At 38.1% G+C, this 24371-nt stretch overlaps 1 protein-coding gene across 1 annotated transcript in view; it reads right to left on the reverse strand.

The window, feature by feature from the left end:
* Positions 1-24031, reverse strand: part of Pde4d (phosphodiesterase 4D) — an 840110-nt gene extending 816079 nt beyond the window's left edge. Inside the window, exon 1 of the mRNA XM_075976081.1 lies at positions 23277-24031. Within this exon, the coding sequence (XP_075832196.1) occupies positions 23277-23716 (440 nt within the window). The 5' untranslated portion in view covers positions 23717-24031. The remainder of the gene's footprint in view (positions 1-23276) is intronic.
* Between the last annotated feature and the right edge of the window lie 340 nt (positions 24032-24371).

The raw sequence follows: 24371 nt of genomic DNA on the forward strand, positions 1-24371 counted from the left end.
TTCTCCCATGGCTTACAGAATATTATGGAAGAGAAGGCTGGAAAGGGAGTCAGTTTTTGGAAGGCTGTGACCCCTGGTACATTGATCACACAACCAAGAGTTCATGAACAGCACATATTATACTTGATGGGATAATAAAAAAAAGAAGACGAATGTTGGGTGGACTGGAAAGAAGGAAAGTATCTTTGAGGAGTGGGGGACTTGAATATAATAAAACTGCATCACACAAAATTATCAAACAACTAATAAAATGTGAAAATAGCAGTAAAAATGCTTGAGCTGACAGTTATGTTTAAGTGGATTTAAATATTGTATGATATATTAAAGAATATTTCCCTGTTAATATGTGCAGAAAATGAAAGATGAATTTTCACTGTAGGCAGTAGAGAGGCAAATTCTTGAATGATAATGGCCAGGAATTTGGTATTAATACCTACAGGAACAGAAAGATGTTAAAAGATGTTTTATATTCTGATAGTATATATTATTGAATGTTGATTGAATGAAAGGTAATGTGACCTGTGTCTAACTCAATAGCTAATTTCCTCATTACTGCAAATTGAACGTGGTGGCCTTTACTACCTTGCTTTTGGGGATTCGGAGACTGTTGCTCAATCTGAATCAGTACGGTATAACATTCCACTTCCCCATGGAGAGTTTCACTTGAAGTTTCCTTCCCAAATTTTACTTAAGCTTCAGGGAGATGTGGATCTTTATCATGTTTAACTGAGAGACATCTTAGGGATGTTATCACCACTAAATGTCAAGAGCTTTATCTAGGAACCAGAACTACCTGTACTGGGTCAATAATAATTTAGCGCTTGGACCACCTGCCTAGGTTTAGCTTTAACATTCGTGCACCAGTTCCTAAGAAGATGAATAGAACAAAAGATCCCATTTCAGATGTGTCTGGATTCGTTGCCAACCAGCTACTAGACCAATGCTGACTTTATTGTCTAGAAGCCCCACAAAGCCACATGTGGAAAAACAGTGTTACCACTTAGTACACACAAGCACAGTGATTTCCCCAAAGAACCGATATGTTTATTCTCTTGCATCAATGAGAGCAAACCAAGCTGCCAAAATGCTATAATCTTTGCTGTCGTAGTAAGAATTTGGGTTCAGTAGCATTAACTGAGGTGACTCATGTATTTCCTTTCCTGTTTCGTGCCATTGAACAATTTGCTTATATAAAAATATCTCCTTAAGCCACCTCTAATTCTCTTATTGGGTGATGGGTAGAAATATGCACAAATGGAAAAATCTTTTACTTTTATTTCTAGGATGTTTAAGAATAAGTCCATGTGAAAATTTTATTACCAACACTTTTTAAATCTCACTAAAGGGTTATTAGATAAGAAGAGGTTAATATTCATTTGCACTACTTCAGAAACAAATAAACATCACAAAGTTCTTCATTTGTTTAAATGATAACTAAAAGGTGACTTCATATCTACCTTATTAATATATTTTACATTACAAAAGTCAGGCTCGTGGTATTCCACAAGTAGGCCATGGCCCCACTCCAAGCTGCCGAAGTTCATTCTGGATCACGAATGATTTACTAAAGGCTCTCTTACCATTGCTGCCAAGATGAGGAAATTATGTTGAAAAGTACATTCCAGAGAAAATTTAATGGTCTCTTGTCTAAGAAAGGTGAAGCCAGGACAATAGCATGAATATCTAACAATGACATTAGAAGAGCCTGGAGAAACTTCAGGAAAAAACAAACTCAAGGAATAGGCAAGAAGTATAATGCTACTATGTCACTGGGAGTATTTCAATTTGTTATATACTTACATAAGCATTCACTCACTTATGTAGAAATAAATACACAATGTGGTGGTGGTGGACAGAATGTTGTGAGCCCAGCAATGATATAAACCCTTTTTCCTAATCTTGAGTATTAATTTGCTTTGATGTAATGGAATATGGCAAAAGCAAAGGACTGGTCAGACTCACTTAAGATCCTTAACTGGCTTGAAATTTATTCAAATTTGTAATCTTAAGAAGAGATGTTCTGACCAGTGAGTTCTTCAAATAAAAATGGAAGAGTCAGAGTCTGTGTATGCTGCTGACCTTGAAGCAGCAGACTTCCACAAATCATACAGTTATAAGGACCACGAATTTGAAAGAACAACCAGTGCCCACACATGTCTACTACTTTGGATGAAGCTTTGTGAAAATTTGAAAGAGGACCAGATAAGTTCCATGTGGGACAATGAGCCAAAAAAAATAAGAGGTGAAGATGCTAATTTTGTGATACTGTAATGTGCTGCAGTTTTTATTAAGAAACCTAATGCAATCCTTCTCAGTACTATAGGAAGTGGTTCCATCTTGTAGAGTAGAAGCTTAATACAACTTTGATACCTGTATATTACTGAAAAATGTACATCGTGTCCATAAATGAACATATATGCAAGTAAATCCATACTACTGAAATCTGTCATCAAGAGAGAAAGCAAACTTGCTTTCATTAACTTCATCTCAAAATATATTTTATATTTTGTCTATGTATCTTGGATGAAGGCAAATCGATTCATTTGATCAACCAGACACCTTGGAATCATCACTGACACTTACTGTACTTCATTCCTTTGAACAAATTAGTCATCAATTTCTACAAGCTCCTCTTGACTCTGCTTTATTCCCACTAAAGCTCCATCTCTACTGATACTCATGAGTTCTTCTCGGATCAACAACACCTCCATCTGACCTCCCAGTCCATAATTTTCTCAATAACACTGAAGACTGCAGTCCTCTGTTAACTCCAGAGTTACTCTCTAGAATAGCAGAGAGGGGACAATGGAATTGGATGGCTGAAAAGAGAGGGAAGGATAGAAGGGGGACGATAGAACTGTGTGGAGAACATGGCCATATCTGCAGATCTTATGGGCTCTGAACATTTTCCTTGGGACCGTGGTAATCCATGATAAGGTTTACAACAGAGGAAAGACACTAAAAGGAAGTTCAGCATCAAATTTTAATGTGGGAAATTATTAATTTGAAAATAAGTTCTCTTATGAATTAGCAAAATTCTCAAACCAAAATCTGATTACTAAATATCTCACCTTGGAGAGATTAGATAAAAAATGTAATTTTTCCCTAACTTTCTATTCTGGGAAAAATACATATAAAACAACTGTTTGGCTCATTTAAAAATAGTAATTTTGGGCAAAGAGAATTTGGGAGAATAAATAGTAGCAATTACTGACAAGATCTGCTTTGATGAACCTTAGTCCTGGTTCCTTCTCCCTATATTTTTTCCTTTCTTTCCTCTTTTTTTTTCCTTTTTCTTTTCTTTTTCTTTGTTTTTTTTTTGTTTCTTTGTTTGTTTGCTTGTTTGTTTGTGTTTTTTTTTCAGGACAAGGTTTCTCTGTGTAGTAATGGCTATCCTGGAACTCAGTCTGTAGATCAAACTGATCTTCAACTCACCGAGATCCACCTGCCTCTGCCTCCCAGGTGCTGGGCTTAAAGTTCAAGGACTGAGTCACCACCATTACTCAGCATCTTTTCCCTCAAATTGCTGAACTGTGAAATGGTGTTTTCTCTGTCCATTAACAGTGAATTAAAATTTACTGAATGAGCTTCATTTCAAGGAAAATACACATTTCTACAGCAACGAAGCTAACATCTCAATAGCTGCTAGTGAATAAGCTTAGAACAAAATAGAGTTGGCTTTCAACAGGGAATATTTTCACATTGAGTTAAATGAGTAATACACATCAGTGGAGACAAGCCAGGCAAAGTGGTTCACACTTATAATTCTAGTATCCAAGAGGTTAGATCAGCAGGATCATTTCAAGGTCAGCCTCAGATACATAGTGGTGTTCCAACCTGGATAAACAACATGACATCCTGTCCCAGAGCAAGCAAACCAACACACAAACAAAAAACAAAATAACAATAAAAGAAATAAAAATAAAAACAAAAATAGAGCAGGAGAGAAAAACCCCTACAGGCAGATGTGAAATGATTTAGAATGCCAGTTTCTACATTGAAAAGGAGAAGTCTTATCATATGTCACCTCTATACCTACAACTTCATTACAAATAGTGCTTGAGACAATCTCCCATCTTCAGATATTCCTGTAAACAAAGTGCCCCTGTCTAAGCAGCTGCTCTGCAGATGTGACGCTGTAGGGACATTTCTGGAGCCAATTTGCTAGTCCCGTGTTCCTCTTCTTCATTTCCTGCCCTCTCACGTTCCCACAGAATACATATGTCTTGAGAGGTTTGAAGAAGAAATGTGCATGCGACTTCAATCCAAAACGTAAGCGTTCAATTCTAATTCCCTGTGATTTGGAAGGGAAAATTCCGAGAACTTGCACAGAGATCAAGGGACAATTCTTTTCATACTCCATACCCAGACGACACAGATTTTTAAAGGCTAACACAGCGAGGGGGATGACTGAGCAGATCTTGAAGCAATCTGGTGATCACATGCTATGCTGTAGCTTGTTTTAAGGCCACACTCCCATTTGGGGCTGTCGTCAGCTGAGCAGTGGGATATCTGGGCTAAGGCTGTTAACTGCACAGCTCACCAGACACGGGAGTGGGATTTGCCACACCAGCCATGCAAAAACCTAGATTGAGCCAAAAATCTGGAAGAGGAAATTATAAAAGGTTTCCTGCTCTCCAAGGTTTAAAAGTATATGAGATTCCTTGAGGCAGAACCATGTCAAACTAGGCGATATCTGAAACTTTCACAAAGGTAGTTCAATATAATACATTGCAGGCAGTACAGACATGAAGAAGAGAGAATCGTTCAGAATGTTTCTATAACAATACATACGTGTGAATGTGTTTATGTATCTACATATGCACTCACGTGCACACACACACACAAAACAACGATGCTATACAGAAGCAGGAAAATAAGTGGTGCTAGAACAGGAAGCCATGACACTCACAGTGCCTTTGAACTATGTTTATGAAAATGAATGACTTATGCCAGTATGTGCAAGCTAGCACAATTTTCCCAAATAAGTAAAAAAAAAAAAAAACTATTGAAATAAAAAAATTCAAAACAGTCTAATATAATCCTTAGCATATAGCAATGACATTCATTACAAACAAAGATTTTGTGCTGGAGAGATGGCCCAGCAGTGAAGAACATTGGCTGCTCTTTCAGAGGTCCTGAGTTCAATTCCCAGCAATCACATGGTGGTTTACGAACATCAGTAATTAGATCTGGTGCCCCCTTCTGGTCTTCAGGAGTACACGCAGGCAGAAACAGATTCCTAGTAAGTCCCATGAAATATCCAAATCAGTGGCTGTCTTACCATTCTGACTCTCGGCGTCTTCAGGAAGCATAAGAACACATCTGTCCCCATCACAAGATATGAATAAAAAGCAAAGTATAAATATTGAAAAATCTAATATGCACCAGAAGGGAATGTAGACTGTGAAAAAGGAAAAGGTGTGCTAGCAGTAGAGAAAATCCTAATGTGACTAGAAAGACAGAGCAATCCCGGAGTGATGACATTTGTGAAAGGAAATAGACAGTTTCCTTCCTCTTTCCACTGGTGTTGACTTCTTAATCATTAAAAAGCTTAAAATTATTCAGAGAATCCCAAGTAATGTTAAATGGAAAATCATTGAGCAATACCATACCTTTTCTTCATGCACAAACACTAATGTTTACACTAGGATATATTTATTTTCCTCATTGTCAATTTTTATTATAATCTATGCCCCTGTATTCAGTGTTTCAAGGACTTTGGCAGTCCCTTTTCCCTTTGTCAAACATATGAGATTAAGATAAAGTAAATGTAGCACTAATCTGAAAAGTAAGGATCTTCAACATTAATGTTTAACTTTTAATTATGATTAATCCAATTCCAGAAAGAACAACTCTGAGGGGGTAGCATAGCTGAAGTCCAATCTTATTAAGTAAACAGGATGTGAAAGCACAACACAGCAAAGTTCTAGGTACTTGGTACCTTTCTTCCCCTTCTGTATACCATTGATGAAAGGGCCAACATAACTACTTGCAGACACATCTACGGAGCCTCTGTTCTATGATTGATACACAGATCATGGCAGGAAGCTTATTTTCTTATGTATTCATCTTTGTCCATTGTCCAGATTTAATGTCCATTGAATACAAAGAAGGACTTTTGTTGACACTCCCCCCAACCATTTTTTTTAAAGGATATGGAAACTCCTTAGGATCTATTACTGGCTTCTCTTTTCCTTTTCCTATTCTGACTGTTATCATTTCTCTGGCTTCTATCCTTGAGCTTCTGTTCCATGGACACTTATTCTTTGTGAATTCTTGTTGATGCCGGTTGTATTCTAGTAATTTTCAACTTGTTTATACCATTATTCTATTTTTCTGAGCCTTGAGCTCTGACACAATGAAATCATTAGAACTCTGGAGTTAGAAGGTCTTTGGCTTTGACTTGTAAGTAAATCTTTAATTTCTGTATGACACCATTTTCCATGATGGAATATTGGTAACAGTGCATGCTTAATTGATTACTAGAAGGATGAAGCATGGTGTGATCTATATAAAACTTCTAGGACTATCACACCTGTTATTCAATAAATGATGATGCTGAAAAGATGGTGATCATGATGTTGACAATGATGTGACGATATTGGTGACAATTATCTACATAACATTTCTAATTGTATGTTTATAGGCAAATTCTCCAACTTTCAGCAGCTGACCTGACCAGCAATATCACCCAGATAGACAAGTATAACCTGAAAACGTTCTTGCTCTTCCCCACCAATATACCCTTTTATGACTGATTGTGAAGAATAGACTGAACGCAGAATATAGGTAGGCAGGAAATCCAAGCAAAGGCACAGAGAAAAAGAAGGTGGAGTCAGGGAGACCCAGCAGCTGCCAGAGCAGCAAGATGTGAGGTAATGCCATGGCCACATGGCAATACATAGATTAATAGAAATGGGTTAACTTAAGATGTAAAAGTTACTTAGTAATAAGCCTGAGCCATTAATACTGGCAGCTTGAAATTAATATTAAGCCTCAGAGTGCTTTTTCAGGAACCAGAGAGTGGAAGAGAACCCTCCAGTTACATTTTTCTTAAAACTTTTTTTTAGGAAGACTTTTTTTAAAGGATAGTGCATTCTAAAATGTTCTAGAAATATTTTTTAAGTTGGCTGTACCTATGTTTTATTTTATTTTATTTATTAAATATTTCTGTCTCTTCCCCACCACCGCCTCCCATTTCCCTCCCCCACTCCCGATCAAGTCCCCCTCCCTCGTCAGCCCAAAGAGCAATCAGGGTTCCCTGCCCTGTGGGAAGTCCAAGGACCACCCACCCCCATCCAGGTCTAGTAAGGTGAGCATCCAAACTGCCTAGGCTCACACAAAGCCAGTATGTGCAGTAGGATCAAAAACCCATTGTCATTGTTCTTGAGTTCTCAGTAGTCCTCATTGTCCACTATGTTCAGCTAGTCCGGTTTTATCCCAGGCCTTTTCAGACCCAGGCCAGCTGTACCTATGTTTTTTATTGATTTTTATTGAGCTCTACTTTTTTCTCTGCTCTCCTCCCTGCCTCTCCCCTCCCCAAGGTCTCCATGCTCACAATTTACTCAGGAGATCTAGAAATATTTGTTGATAGCTAGATGCCCCTAATATTTTCTAGAAAGATGTAAAATTCCTTTTCTCTTTGAATAATGGAAAATTGCTGTTGTGTATGTATCTTAATACTAACAAGGTAACCAAAAAGAAGGATAATAAAGAAAAAAAAACAAATTCATAAATGTATAGTGTTTTCTCTGTGAACCAATTTGACATAAAAATAAATATATAATCAGAATATAAACATATCACTGAAATATATGAAAATATACACGCAAAAAATCTTTGTTTGCTGTGTATTTAAAACTTGACATACTAATGGAGTTCTTAAATACTAAAAAAGTGAAAAGTTAAGGAATTATTTATTGGAATGGTTCATGAGAATAGCCTTCCTAGAGAATATTATTGTTCAGAACTAAAAAAGCAAAGGAAATTAGAGGGTGTTCATAGGATTGAATGTTGTTGTTAGCGTAAGTGTTTGGTAGGTCTAACAAATGTGGTATAGCAAATGGAAAGGTTAGCAGTATAGTTAGAAATTATATGGAGACAGATAATAGCCATTGGTAGATATCAAAAACAAAATTCAATTGATGAACATAGGAAAAAAGGCTTAGGCAAGGTTTCCAAAGTATGCAGACATACACCATCGTCTGTGGATTTCCTGGAATTGGTATGCAGAGAAACAGTTGATTAGAAAACAAAAGCTGCAAAGCCTGGAGTTGGGAACAGAAAGAGACAGATATCCCCCCCATACACAAACACACACATAAACACCCATACACATATAAAACACATACACATAAACACACACAAAAATTCACACACATATAAAAACACACACAAACACACACACACAAATACACACACATATAGTTCATTAAGCTTTATGTAGCCTCCTAAGAGGAAATAATTTGACATGATATTCTTTGCTGGTTTCAAAGGTGATCAGAGAACCAATTTGAAGGAATGTGTTAATCTGTAGTGGTCTTCATTGGAACATATCTACTTTGTGCATAATAAAACAGCATTTGTTCTACTTATTGCAATGGCATAATAATTTTTCATCTTCAACAACAGCACTGCAAATTTAAACTGCAGTTGAATACTTTTAAATTGTTTGCCTTGATTAATATTTCAGATTTGCCGCCACTCTAAACTAGCAATTAGGATGACTGCAGAGAAGCCAAAAGGTAATTAATATTTTATATTTTCCTTGCATGCCCAGATACTTATGGATTTCTTAATCATATTTTCCTTGAATACAGCTAATAGATTATTTTATTTTATAGTGTTAAATCACCAGCTAGCAAGCATTATTTCCTTTATAAAATATTTCTTAAACTTAGATCTTCTTTGCCATCATTCCTTCTACATCAGTAGCTCCAGACTATCATCATTTCTTTCTTTTTATACCTTAAGTTTAAATTTAGCATAAAAAGTAACATGTTTCTAATACCATTTGTACGCATACTTTGTTTTGGCTGTTTCTTCCTGCCACTGCCCCTCCCCCTGCCTCTCTCTCTGCCCTTTTCCCTCCTTGAATCCTCCATCCCACCTGATGCCTCTATATATATACATTTTTTTTGTTTTTTTTTTGAGACAGGGTTTCTCTGTGGTTTTGGAGCCTGTCCTGGAACCAGCTCTTGTAGACCAGGCTGGTCTTGAACTCACAGAGATCCGCCTGCCTCTGCCTCCCGAGTGCTGGGATTAAAGGCGTGTGCCACCACCGCCTGGCCGCCTCTATATATCTTCACGTCACTTGTACTTTTACTTTCTACAGTCTACTTTTCTATGTCTCATCTCCCTCAAGGTGTCTTTCTACGTTTCTGGACTATATCCATGTTGCCCCATTAATATACGTATGTAAAAATTTGAACCTAGGCAACACATTGGTGAGAGCATGAGGCAGCTATTTTTCTGAGTCTGGACTACCTCACTTAATATATTTCACATCCACCCATTTTCTGACAAACTTCATCTTTCTTTATGGCTGAACACTTGCATAGTATGCATGCACCACCTTTTCATTGTTTAGCCTTCTGATGATGGACTTCTAGGAACTTCCTTTCTCTTTTGAAGAGTAGCAATACACATGGATATGCAAATATCTCTGTGGTAGGATGTAGAGTCTTTTGGGCATATGCTCAAAAGTGGTAATCATATGGTAATTCTATTTTTAATTTTCTAAGAAATATCAAGACTGATTTTCATTGTAGCTGTACTGACTTAGACTCCTCTGGCAGTTAAAAGCATCTTTTCCTCATTAAGTGCTGTTGTTTCTTTTCATTCTTTTGTTGTTGTTGTTGTTGTTGCTGTTGTTGTTATTCTCTCTCTCTCTCTCTCCCTCTCCCCCTCCCTCTCCCTCTCTCTCTCTTTTAATAAATGATGGTTATTCTGACTGGGCTGCGTTAGAATTTCTAGGTAGATTTAATCTGTATTTCCTTGATGAGTAAGGGTGTTGAACACTTTAAAAAATACTTATGGGCCATTTGTGGTCTTTTCTGAGAACTGTCTGTCCAGGTCATTGGTTCAATATTGGCAATCTTGAATCTTACCTAATTTGCTGCAATGGAAACTTTAATGACACCCCCAATTTCTTTCCATTTGTTGCTCCATATATCTGATAAATGAGCTTTAAATCTCAAAACAAGCTATGTAACTTCCATAATTAAAATCTCTGTGCCTTGCTGACATCATGGGGAAAATTAAGGAGCCAATTCTTTGGCTCCCCTGGCCTGTTCTACACAGCACATGCTGAATAGTAATTGGAGAACCATATTTTGGAAGGAACATTGGAATATCCATTTGATGTGAGGGCCTTTGGTCATCTACTAAAGACACATCTTTGCTGTGTCCACTGTCTACCTAATCACAGTCAACTGACAGTGATATCCCACTATGAACCAATGGCTTGTGTATATTAAATAGAAAATGATTGTATTTCAGCTTTGTCTTCTATAATTCAATTTCTTTTTATTCATTTTTACAGGTAGGGTTTTAATCATACTGAGAAGATCCAAACTATTCATTAACTACATTAAACTTTCACAAAAAATGAGTAGACAAAAGATTGATACTTAAGGTAATAAACAGGCTGCCAGACTAACTGGGGGCCAGTATGTGACATTGCTTTTCCATAGATGATGTGTCTTCAGTAGCTTTTCTTATTGGTTTAAATATTTACATAACTTTGTATACATTACAACCATTTAATGGAGTTTCTGGATCAATATTGTTAAACTTGCTATACAGCTTAGACAGATCACTTCTTTAAAATTTTTCATCTTGAACTTGCTTGCCATATACTTCAGTTGCTCATGTAGTCATATCTTAAGGTTAGCAAAAGAGGTAGATTTTTTTTATATAAAAGAATCTATAATATTTTCTTTGTTTTCTGTCTATTTAATGAGATGTGTCATCATTACGTTTGAACTAACATGGACATCATAACACCATAAAGGACATGTTAATGCAGGTGAGTTGAGGATCTCTGTGCCAGAGTGGCCATAGAAACAACATGAAATTGTCCTTTCTTGTTAGGTTTTTTTCTGCCTACTGTATTATAATGTGATCACAAAATATTTTACAATCTATCACTAATGATTTTTCAATACACTGTTGTAGCTGTTCCCTACAGAATACTCCATGTCAATAGAACTAATGACCCACTAGCTTTTCTAACCTTACAAAAAATAAAAGCCAAGTACATCGTCCAAGTAAAACCTTTGTGAAGCTAAGAACACCAGTTTGTGAGAATAATGGTGCATATACTTCCTTGACCCCCACTGTTGTGAAAGTTCTTGGATAATTTGGTTGGCTTTTAATTTATAAATAAAAAATTTATTTTTATAAGATCTCCACGTCCCAAGGAACTGCCAGATGGTGAGGGTCTGAGTAGTTATATATACTTCACGTTTGTTTGACCTGGGTGGACAAAACCAATGAATATGAAGAAAATATTTTTAATATATAAGTAAAGGTTAGATGATTAGCACTAAGTTAAATCACTATGCAAACAAAGTGGCATAAAATTAATATCTTGTTGTCTTCCTCTTCCCACAGTAGCACGGTCTTGATAGTCTACAGAGCTACTGCTACACCGACTTCTTGCTTGACAGGCTTCTTTCCAGAAGTAATATTCTATTATTAGATATGACTTGCCCCTTCTAGCACTCAGTGCCTTTCCTGTAAAACAAGTTGTAAGTTCTGTATACAAAAACCGCTACCATCACCACCACCACCACCAAAAGATAAAACAACCTCATAAGGAAGATTTCCTGAATTTGGAATTATTTCTCTCTAAAGTAATAGATTGCTACTTTTATAAAGGGGGTAACCTTATAAACTCTAGGTTTTATTTCTTTACTAATTATTGCGGGTGCAAATGGCATGAAAGTGTTGTGTTTAGGTGGGAACAAAACTGATACATGCTCGCAGAGGAGTTTATTGTTTGTTAAAATATGTTGAAATTAAGCAGATAAACATAAAGTTAATCATGCAGCTAAAATATCACAAATTCTATAAAGGAAAACTACATGGTATATGACAGGCTTGGAGGAGCTGAGAATATTTTATCCAGAACATGTTTTGTGTAAAGTTTGAGGTATGAATATATTATGAAAGCTAAAGACTGAAAAGGTTTCACAAACATCTAAAATGAAGGAAAGCATGCATAAACTCCTGTGTGGGAAGACACACCAGTTGATACGGACGGGACGGATGCCAACCCAAGTGGAACTGTGCCTATATTCTTATTTACAAAAGACCTTGTGTTTGTGGTCAGTTCTGCGTTGTAAGTATAGATATTTGCTTCTTAAGCATATATTCCCTTGAATGCCATTATTATATTGTTGACTGTTTTTCAAAAATGTGATGAGAACATCAACTACTTATCAGTGTTTGATGATCTTTCTTCAGTCAATACCTTGAAACTCCCATTTTGATTTCAGAGTAGTAGAAACCCCTGGAAAAGGATCCCTAGATGAGAACCTGGTCCTCAATACAGTGAAAGACCTCAGATGATCAAAATGGGTCCAAGTAGTGATGAAAAAAAATAGAAAATTCTGAGAAGACACCAAAATTATATCTTAGGATTTAAAATCACTTCCAATTAGGATAAAAATGCATCTTCCTGTTAGGTAAATGGAATGATGACAATAAACAAAAGGTGTCCTCAGGGTTCAGAGAATGACTGAGAACAAATTCCCCTCACATTTGATTGGCCTAGGCCCATGTATTTACTGGGGCAGCATCTTGTTATTAGCTTATCTCGATCATTCAATGGGAAGTGAGAGGGAAAGAATAAACAGAGCTATAAATATCTAGAGAATGAAATGGTCACATCATGTCAGAAAATCAGAGAGCTGATGAGCCAGGCTGAGTTTCTTCAGCTCCATGTCCTACCAGCAATGAAAAGAGACTGAATTTAGATTGGTGGACTTTAAGTCAGGACCAAGCTTGAGTCAGTCAGGTTGGACCTGCCTGAAAGCTGCAGTTACAGAGATAAATCTGGTCAGAAAATAGTGGTTGGGGGAGTCATGGAAACAAACAGTATTTAATTGTGGGGAAACAATAAAGCATGCACATAAAATTCAGGTATCTGGATGAGCACATAAGACTGAACTTTGCCTCTGAAGGAGAACGTTTAGGAGAATACCATGCTAGAAAAGTATCTGCTTTTCTGTGTGTGTGCGTGCATGCGTGTGTGTGTGTGTGTGTGTGTGTGTGTGTACATGTGATAATATGCTTGTACATGAAAGCAGAGGATAAACTTAAGTGTTGCTCCTCCTTAGGCACCATACAGCCTGATGTTTGAAACTAGGTTATTCATTGCCTGAGCCTCCTCAATTAGCCGGGGCAGGTGGCCAATGAACTCAGGGGTCTTCCTATCTCAGTTTACCTATTCTAGAATTACAAGAGTTCCATGATGCCTAGCGTTTTTATTTGGTCCTGGGAATTGAACTCAGGTCCTCATGACTGCACAGCAAACATTACCAACTATGCCATCTTCTCAGCCCCCAAGCCATCTCCCTTTAATATAACAAGTAGCACATTCGGAGCAGAAGGAAAAGAACCGTGAAGAATGCCAATAGACAGCTCTAAGTAGACATTGGGTTTAAGAACAGAGCTCATGAAATTGAGAAGAAAAAATCATTGGGGATAGTTGAGGAATTGGAGAGGAGGGTACGAGAGGTGTAACTGACCAAAATATGTAATATGCATGAATGAAATGCTCAAACCATGAAAGTAAATAAATGGAAGATTCACAAAAGGAATGTCAACTGAGGCTCCAATACTGGTAGACTTTGAATGTCTTCAACAACAGGACATCAATACATAGCTTCGTAAAAACACAGTTGCAGCTATAAGCAGAATTCATACTTAATTCACACTTGATGAAGTGTAGAGAAGCTGATGAAGCCATGTGCGTCATGTCCCATAGTGTTTTTCTTGTAAGACACCATAGGGAAATATTTCTTTGGATTCTTACAGTTCAACAAAAATGTGTTCATAAATCAACTCATTTGTTAACCTCCTGGCATACATGCATCTCAAAGTGATGTTTTCCTTTTTTGAATTCACCGTTAGGAAGCACACAGCCAAATCTCTGAGCTGTTTCTGCAATTAATCATGAATCAATGGCATGGCAGGTTTGCTTTCATATTGCACACTATCTCCATGCTGTTATTTTCTCCTTTATGGTGTTTGGTTTTCTTTTACCTTGCTCTAAATTATTTCATAGTGCAACATTTTTCATTTTTAGAAGTGAGGGAGGAAAGGGGTTATAAACAAAATATATTGACAAAATTAGGTAGAAAATACAAAGGAAAGAAAAATGTTATTTTTGTATATTGTATATTGAGTCAGCTTATGCTGACTTTTTAAAGGAAATCAAGTAAAAGAAAAGAAGACAAAGTAGAAAAACAAAGACCTCCTAAATACCTTTTCTTTAAATGCCTGAAACAATTGGTAGCGTTTTGCTTCTACAGAGATTGCAGAGAGGAAAAGAGAGAAGGAGGGGGAGAAGAAAAGGAAGAGAGAGAAAGAGAGACATGTAAATATAAATATTCATAAATGCAGAATATAACGTGAGTCATATTCTGTGCTCTATTCTCCAAATTGTTTTCATTCACATAACGACACATGCAGTTTATCACTACATTTTAATATAGAAGATCTTTCTTGATTTTTTTTTAATGTAGCAGTCTTTTGTTGCGGGTATAACATCATTTTATTTTAATTGTCCATTGAGAGATAGTTGGGTACTTTTCTGATATTTGCTAGTATGTGCAGTGCTGTGATATAGCACTTCTTTGCTTATGCATTTAATTATACTCTTAAGCCAAATTCTCATGCTTAGAATTATTTTGGCATGGCATTTGTATAAAACATTGATACATGTTGTTTGATTACTCATCAACATTTTCCTAATTTATACCCTACACTAAAACTGTTTTTATACCTCTAGCTTCTTCTAGATACTTCTCTATACCTCTAGCTCTTTTGAATTTTTCATCTTTCTATGACTTAAAAAATGATAAATGAAAAAAATTTACATAACGAGTATTTTCAATTTTACTCTATAGTTACCCTGATGAAAAAATTAAATACATATTTATCATTAATATTTCTTTTTAAATTATCTTTTTATGTCCTTTGTCCATTTTCTTTTGCTTTTCATAATTTTAATATTGATTTTACACATTTTATTACTTTTTAAGTATTAGTTTTGTACCATGAGGTACAATAAGCCAATGAAGGCCATGCATTAACTTACCATACATATACTGAGTTGGGATGCTACCCTAACCAGTCCTTCCAATTTTATACATTAATGAGTCTCACTCTTGACTTCTTTACATTCCACGAATACATAGTCTATTCATGAGTTAATACCATACCACCTGAAGTACTAGCCCATATGATGTGTTCTAAAATCACATTGGTGACAAAAGAGCTTCTTTTTCAAAATGTTTACTACTCTTATAAATATTTAAATCAAACTTCAAGTGAAATAATTTCCTAAATATTTATTGAGACTATGTTGGTTTTAAAACCCCCAAAGCCTTTACTGCTTGCAGTATTATACATTTAAAAAATATACCATTTCAGGCTGCTTCACTTCAGCTACCCTAACGAGACTCATCACCCAAATAGATATAATGTTCTCACAGTTGTTCCCTTAGTGGATTAAGCCAACGGCTTAGTTAAGGTTAAAGCACAGTATCTTAACTTTCATGTATCCAGGACACGAACTGAGAACATGATGAACATGTCCTTGAACTCTGCCACATTCCAGTGGATTCTCTGAGCCCCCGGATGCAGAAGTGAGGATGGACTCCACAGGCATCTGTCTAAATTAAAGGGGAGGGATTCTTTCAGGGTTATTTTATTCCAATGTAATATTCTCACAAGGTAGACGAGAGTGCTATCTCTCCTCATAATCACTGTAATTCCCCTCAGCCCTCATATTTTAAATCAAATTATAGGCTGCTTCTCATCAGATAGCAACGGGTACCAGCAGATATGCCAGTATTATGAGGATATCATCAGCCGAGGGCTTTTAAAACTCATGTCTAAATTCTGTATTTGGAAATGGATATGCATCTATTTTTCGAAGAGACAATATTCCTTTCATAACCTCTAAAATGAGCAAAATATCACTGGCTCTGTGCGCTTCATGGATATTATTAAGGAAATCAAATATATCCTGTCTGAGAGGAAAAAGGCTAGGTCTCATTGTTATTTCCACATTAAAATCTTATCATTTATTGAGTACCCATATAAGCCATACTTTATGCAAAGTTGTTAAATGCCCAAAGGAAGAGGCAATATTGCCAATAATTAAATTACGGTGGGTAACTACCGAAATATAACATACAAAAGAATATCATTCCCTCTTTTGTAGGAAAGTCTCCAAAGGAGGCAAATATGAAATCAAATGGATGTTCTTTTTTGTTATAATTTCTCAGCATTTGAAATTATAATATAGTTACATAATTTCCCTTTCCTCTCTTCAACCCTTCCCGTGTAACCCCCTTTCTCATTTTCAAATTCAAATACACACACACACACACATTCACACAAATATGTGTATATTCCTAAATATATAAATACAACCTGCTCAATGTATATGTATATGTTTTCAGAGCTGAGCATTTGCTGTAGGATAACCAGTTGGTGTGCCCTTCCCTGGGGAAGACCATTTCTCTCACTCATGTCTCGTATCTCTTAGTGGTCCAAAGAGATATTATTTAATTCTTTCAAAGAGATGAGAATGAGGTGCTACAGGCCGTAGAAAAGGAACCAGAAAGAAGAACATTTTTTCAGAAACAAAAGGGGATGGCATTAAACACACCAAGAATCTATCTTTGACAAGAATTTGAGTGTTTGATGGGTTTGGTAGATGTGGGGATTAATAGTAAGATTTTCTATAAGTAAGACAGACAAGGTTAACATTCCAAAGATGCAGACCATGAGATTTAGATCTTATCTCAAAGGCTAACAGAAGTTACTCTAAGATTTCAAACAAGGAGACAATGTGATTGACATATGGTACGGAAAATAAATGGAGGATCATGGAGGTGAGAATTGCCGGTCATGGCAGGCTACAGCAAATGCCTGAATGTTGTAAATGTTTCATTGAGGGAAATACCAAAGGGAAGATGACCAAACTTCAGAGGTCAAGTTGGAAGATCTCAGTGGTCTCTGACATCCAGTATTATGGGAGAAAAAGGGTCCAAGAAAAACCAGTGGCTTAGGACAATGGGATAAATGGTGTCACCATACATTGAGATAGATCAATAACTGCACATGATTACACAGGATCAGAGAAAACCTTGAGGCTCAGGAGAGTTCTCACATATCTGACGTGGCAGAGGACACTCCTGGCAAACATGTGTAGAGAGTCACACAAACTTCGTCAATGAGCTTTTTAAAAATATAAAGCAAAATGCCATCTTTCTGGGAAAAATTAGTATTCCTATTTTTAAATGCAGAAAATGTTCCTTGAAATAAAAATAACGATGGCATTTTTTGAAATATAATACAGTACTACTTGCTATAATCCCTTAGCAATATTGCTGATATGAGCTAAAATGATAGCATTTAAGTTATAGATGCACAGATTCTATATTTTAAAATGTGAATTTGGGTAATAGGCTGTGAGATGGGCTTGCTTTTGCCAATGTTAGACTTGAGACATTTGAATAATTTAAAAAGAATTAGTATTCTCAGATAATTAATTCATGCAATGTTTAAGGATATTTCTCCAGGTACCTCTTTAAACACACATTAAACTAATGACCAACCTATCACCCTGTGTGGGGTGTGGGGTGTGGTGTGGGTTGAAGTGTAAGAATCTCTTCATAAAGGAAAGTGAAAAGAGTATTTTCTGAAGCCACCTTTCACCAGTGTTGAATACTGCAGTTCCAAGGGCATGATAGGGTAATTCCACGGTAATATTACATTTTTAGTTTAAGGCGATTGCTTAGAAGATGAGGACATTGGTTAATTAAAAGAGGCCCACATAACCAGACATAGTGATATATGCCTGTAATCCTATAGGCAGGTGGGGGTGGGGGAGGTCAGAAATTCAAACTAGTTTCAGATACTTAGTGAGTTCAAAGCCAACCCTGACTTCCTAAGACCTGGTGTCCCAATGAAACAAAACAGAGCAAAACAGATGGCTGCAATGTATAAATGTGAATTAATTGTCAAGAGATATGGAAGGTGGAAATTGCACTCTGCTTCTGCCAATAAACTAAATGAGCAATTCTACAGGAGTGTGATGGGTGGTATTCAGGCAGGTTAGTTGTTCCCTTTCTTTGCGGACAACGGTCCTTTTCCCCTAATACTGCCATGGAGTGAGCAACTGAAGTCAACTTGAAAAGGTAAGACTGCACAAGCATTCCATTTTGGAAGACAAATTTCTATGTGTCTTTCTTTCCACATACTTCTTTTAAAATCTATCCCCACCACCAATTTCTGCCTCCTCTTGTCCACCAATTCCTTGAGAGATGGAAGGGTTCAAATTTCCAGAGCCAAATTATAAGATGATAGACTCCCAATGTGTTTCTAACACATTAACGTCTCGGAACATGCTGTCAGAAAAGGTATTTTAAAAAGCTAAGAAGACAATCTATCAGTGGAAAAACACAAGGAGAAAATGTTTAAATCTATTTTCCTTTTAGACATCTACTACTATATTGAAAACACAAAGAAATAGAAAAACATGCCCTTTTCTTATATTGTTAATATTTAGTTCCTTTAATTAAATTTTAAATGTGTCAACCTTATACAAGCTATAAAACACTGAAAGAATAAAAATATAAAAAGAAGGGTTTTTAAAATAAAACCCAAAACTTGAATTTATTGAAACACACAGTGTAAATAACATCTCTTTTTTTGTTGTTCCTGTTTTCTTGAGATTATAATTTTTTACTAAATTTTTTTTAATACAATCTTTTCTCATTTTACACAGCTACCCCCTTTCCCACTCCTTCTTTTCCTCTCATCCCACCCTTCTCTTACCCACCCTCCATCCACTCCTCAGAAAGGGTGAGGCCTCCCATGGGAAGTCAACAAAGTCTAGCACTTCACTTCCAGACAAGACCAAGCTCCCTCCCCATCCATATCCAGGCTGAACAAGGTATTCCTTCAAAGAGAATTTGCCCCCAAAAGCCAGTTCAACCACTAGGGATAAATCCTGGCCCCATTGCCAATGTCCCCACAGACTGTTTGGTAATGTGAAACTCAAAATTTGTACCACAAACTTAGATTATCTTTACACACCTCATTGAAGAAAAACGCTGCACTAAAAGTCTTTGGTGAAATCAATTTTTTTAAAAAAAAATGGAAAATAGCTCTTTTAATCCAGAAGAGTCAATTTGTTATTAATATTTTCTTTGTGAGGCTATAGTTCTTACTAACCAGGGCCTTGAATACGCTATGACAGTGCCCAGCCCATAAGCCACATCCGTCTTCATGATGATCTTAAGAGTACTGTAATATTACAGTGTAAAATTTCCTTTCCTATATTAGAAGTCCATGCATTTAAAAATTTAATGTCATGTCAAGGTTACAACACGCTTAGATTTATATTTATTGCAATGAGACACTTCAGCTGTTTTTCTCTAACTTTCCTAACTCAAATATCACTTTCATGATATTTACATCTCTGTTATCTAGAATGTTCTTATAGAATCAAAAATCACCTACGATGTTTGAATATCCAATCATTATTCTTTGATAAGAATTGCCAGCTATTGTAAAGTTTTAAATATACTTTACTAATAAAAAAACCATTTTGTTATATAAAGAAAAGAAAAAGAAACAGCTCTTATCAGTTAAGCTAAACAGCTACAGTAATTCGAAGAGTCATTATTGGAAATAATAAATTTAATATATACAACTTAAAGAATATTTTAATATTTGTTGGTATTTTATTTAGTTCTCTTGAAGAACTATTTTATTATTTTTGGAAATTTCATTCTTCTAGATTCATCCTACATTGATATTAACAAATAAATTTACCTTGTTAGATACATCTTAATACAAAATGCATTAGATACAGTCACATTTTCCATGAAATCAAAGTAATGGACCATCATTGTTTGAGAGCTACATCCTTACTGTTGATATCAATTTTTTCATTAAAAAATAGATGCCTCTTCCCCATTACCTCACACATTATAATTGATGCTCAGAACTGCAGCCAAGATAATAACATCTGGCCACGCTGCTGTACCTGCTAGAAATAGCTTTCCAGAGACATAACTTTCTTAATAATCCATAGGTAATCATTTTCCCCGGCATTCATAAGGAGGTTTTTTTCATACATTAATTTTCACAGACAATTTAAACCCTTATTCAGATCATGGTGTGTGTGTGTGTGTGTGTATTACTTGTACCCTTTTTGGAACCATAGAAGATAAGTGAATGTCGTCACAGATTTTTCATTATTCTTAAGGTCTCTAGACATTAATTCACATATTCATGTTTATTATTATACATATTATACAAAGTGAACTAATTCAAAGTTTGTCTTGTGATAACTGATACCAGCTTAATTGGACAGGACAAGTTGAGAATAAAGATTAAAAGCCCATATTGCTTCCAGAAGATTATGCTGTCATATTTAGGATGATTTAAATATCTCCATTTGTTTATTGGGCTTATACTCTATAGTATAGGTTGGTATACTATACATATATACATGGATGGTTTCACATATTCTTGATGCTGTCAACTTAAGCCAAAAATCACACACATTTATTTCAGAAAGGCCTTAGTTGACCTGCATTTGAGTCTCAATTTTGGTCCTTCTACTCTGTGTGATGTTGAACAAATTATATCCTCTGGGGCTCAGTATTCTGGTCTATAAAATGGAGATAATATGGTTCAACTTAACCTTGTTGGAAAAGCCAACTAAGGCAATTGACGTGAAAGTTCCCTAATTATTTTAAACCACTGCTAGCATTTTTTCTAAAGAATTATAATAATATCCATGCCCTTTTGGAAGCATATTAATTTCCAAATGAATTTTATTCAAGAAAAGATTACCTTCAGTGTGTGAACATGTGGGAAATACGCAGCAAGTGCTATAAAGAATATAAAATCATAAAAAGTCATATAAAGTCATATATCTCTAAATAGTATGGCATTAATATATCAGATGAACCACAATTGAGACAACATGTAAATATTACACATCTTAGTTTTTCTCTGAACAATTCAATTAAGTAATTTCAGATAGAACAATTTTTCAATGTGTAGAGCATAACAAAAAATAAACTCGAACCAATGATGCAATACTTCCATTCCAATTAGCTTATTGTGCTCAGTTCCATTCTCCCAAAACAAATCTATTTTATTAAAAATGTAGTCAATTAAGATATTCCACAAATGCAATCAACCCACATATTAAGTTAGAATGGTTATTTTTGTTTAATATTTATTAAGGACTCATGACCACATTTTTCTATGAATAGGTGAAATGTGCAGAATAATTTCCTTGTCCCTATTCTGATATCATGGGCCTCTGTGGTCTGATGCTCAGCCACTGGGGAGGATGACCTCCTCTTTACACAAAGAGTGAGACTACATGTGTGATGGAGCAATGTGCACCACAAACAATGAAACTTGTGTATTGATTTATTAATGTCTGCAATTAGCATCAGTCATCAAACTTTCCCGTGGTCTGAACTGAGATTAGCTGCAGTTCTCTGTTTGCACATTTAACAGACACAGTGTCATCAACAGGGAAAGCAAGGAAGCCAGGAAGGAAAAGAGCAAAGTGATACACTCCAGCTGAAAGAATGGCCACGCGAGAAGGTTAGGATACTGATTGGCTAGATGCTCTTGTTTCGTAGGGAATACAGCACATGGGGAGACATATTTACACACGCACATCCTCACATACACATACAGTTGAAACCATTATTATTTTCTGATTAATGCCACCTCTTGTCAGTAAGAGCTAGACAAATGATCTCAGCCCCAGGTTTTCCTGTTTACACAGCCAGCTCGGATGCACAATTACCCATTGTCCAGGGTGGGAGCTGCCTAGAAAGGCAGCAGTGCCTGCCCCTATCTGAGGCTAGATGACTGTCCCGCTTTGCCAATGAGCATGGGAAGGATCAGCTACTCCTAAAACCCTTGTGTTACTTTGTGTGCATGTATGTAAAATCTCCCCCCCCCGTGTGTGTGTGTGTGTGTGTGTGTGTGTGTGTGTATAAGGAGGGACACATGCCCTTACCACCAAATGGGGCCAAAATCCACCTCCACACTTGAATTAAGAATGAGGTGATTGCTCAGCCACTGTAATTGTCCTTTACACTACTCATTTCCGTGGCATCTATTAAAACTCCAAGCTGACATGTGGCTTCCCTGCCCTGTCACCCAGGGCACTTTATGTTAAGGGGAAATCACTATAATCAAATCTCCATGTCTTGTTCGCTGCTAAAACGAGGTGACTTCTTAGCAGGGTGGCTCAGGGACCACCACTACCACCCCACTCCGAGTGTACACACGCGCGCGCACACACACACCGACGCAGTCTGACTCCCACAGCATCCTCACTTCCATCCCTCCTCCTTCCCTCTCGTAAGGTTTGCTGAACATTTTGCTCCAAACTCTCCAAGTCACCCACGTGTTTGTTCTCCCCTTTGCTGTTCAATTTACTTCTGAACTTGACAAGAGTTGTTCGCAAGCCCTGTGCTGCAATTCCTGCGACCAACTGGTCTCCTCCACACCCTGTGCCCTCTCGGGTTAGATCTGCCTGGCTGAGCCCTCCTTTCGGAGTGCGTTGGACAGATTTATGGATGGTTTCCAGGCTTGGACTGCAGCCTCCCCCACCCCCAGCTTTCGCGCCTTCACCCTCCCTCCACTAGATACAAACTGAATTAGGTTTAATCTTACTGCTGGGGTGGGATGGAAACGAGAGGGGAGAGGGAGGCGCATGGCACAAATAAACCAGTGAAACACCACACACACACGCACACACACACCAGTTAACAATTATGCTGTACTTTCGGGTCTATTTCACCCCTGAATTGTATCTTCCAGGGCAAGGACAGACACGCCCCTGCTCGCCCTCCCTGAGTTTCTTGATTTTGACCCCGGATTCCAAGATTGGTGTTGAGCAACTAACACGGAGAATTGGAGAAGAGGGGAGGTGACCCTTTGCCAGAGTGGGGGAGGGGGCGCTCTCGACTCACCGTCTGAGTCCCTGGAATGATGAGGGCCAGGACATCCTGGATTTCTTCAGGCCGGGCCGGTGACCTGTCTCAACCGCGTAGGAGGTGCGGTCCATGGCGCGGCAGTACAGGTAGCGCTCGGTGTCCGAGTAGCCGCGGTGCCGGACGCGGCTAGCCCCGCTCGAGGCGTAGCGACCACGGGTAGCTCCGGGCGGCGGCGGGGGTGGCGGCAGTGGGGGCGGTGGCGGTGGCTGCAGCTGGGGTTGGGGCGAGGGTGGTGGCGGCGGGGGCAGGTGGTGATGGGGGTGCAAGAGGCGGAACTGGGGCTGCCGGAGCTGGTACTGGTGGTGCTGCTCGTGCCTCCAGAGATGCTTAGGGGCTTTGAGTGCAGCCCCGCCGGTGCCGTCGCTACCTTCGCCGCTGCCCGCCCGGACAGGCACGCTGCTGCCCTCTGCCTCCATCCTGGCCGGCTCCGTGCACCGCTGCCCCGCCGGGTCCACCGTGCTAGCCCGAGCGCCTTCGGGCTACTGCTGCCGCTGCTTCCTGAGACAGAGACTGGGCTCAGCTTCCGACTTGTAGCGGCCAGAGGCTCCAGGCCACCGAGAGGGGGCTCTGCTAGCGGGTGCGATTACGGAATGGCTCAGGGATCCTTGCTGGGTGGACAAGGCAGAGACGCGCGGTGGTTGCTCCCAAGTAACCAAGACTCGGACGCACGGCTTCTCTGATGGTCGGTTTCTTCTTCCTCCCCCTCTTCTCTTCCTTTCTCAGGGCACCGCCGAGGAGATTAGGAATTGTTGGCAGCTAGAAGCTGTCTCGCAGCAGTAGCCTGCTCTTGAGTCCGGGCACCTGAAACTGGATCTCAGAGCTGCTGAAAAGTTGGACAGCTCCCGACTGGCCAGCTGGTGCTCTGACTTTCTCCAAAACCACTCCAGCCAGTCAGGAGTCAGGGCAGCTCTCTAGATCCTTCCCCTCCCTGTGCCCGCGCCTCCCTCCCTTCCTGCTCCCCGCTGCCCCGAGGTTTGCTCCTCGCTGCTTGACTAGGTCCTCTCCTCTCACAGAAATGCATTTGATGATTCCTGGCTGGTTCTCAGAGCTTGTTGAAAATGAGCCGCAGGA

The sequence above is a fragment of the Microtus pennsylvanicus genome, chromosome 6, assembly GCF_037038515.1.
Source record: "Microtus pennsylvanicus isolate mMicPen1 chromosome 6, mMicPen1.hap1, whole genome shotgun sequence".
NCBI lineage: Eukaryota > Metazoa > Chordata > Mammalia > Rodentia > Cricetidae > Microtus > Microtus pennsylvanicus.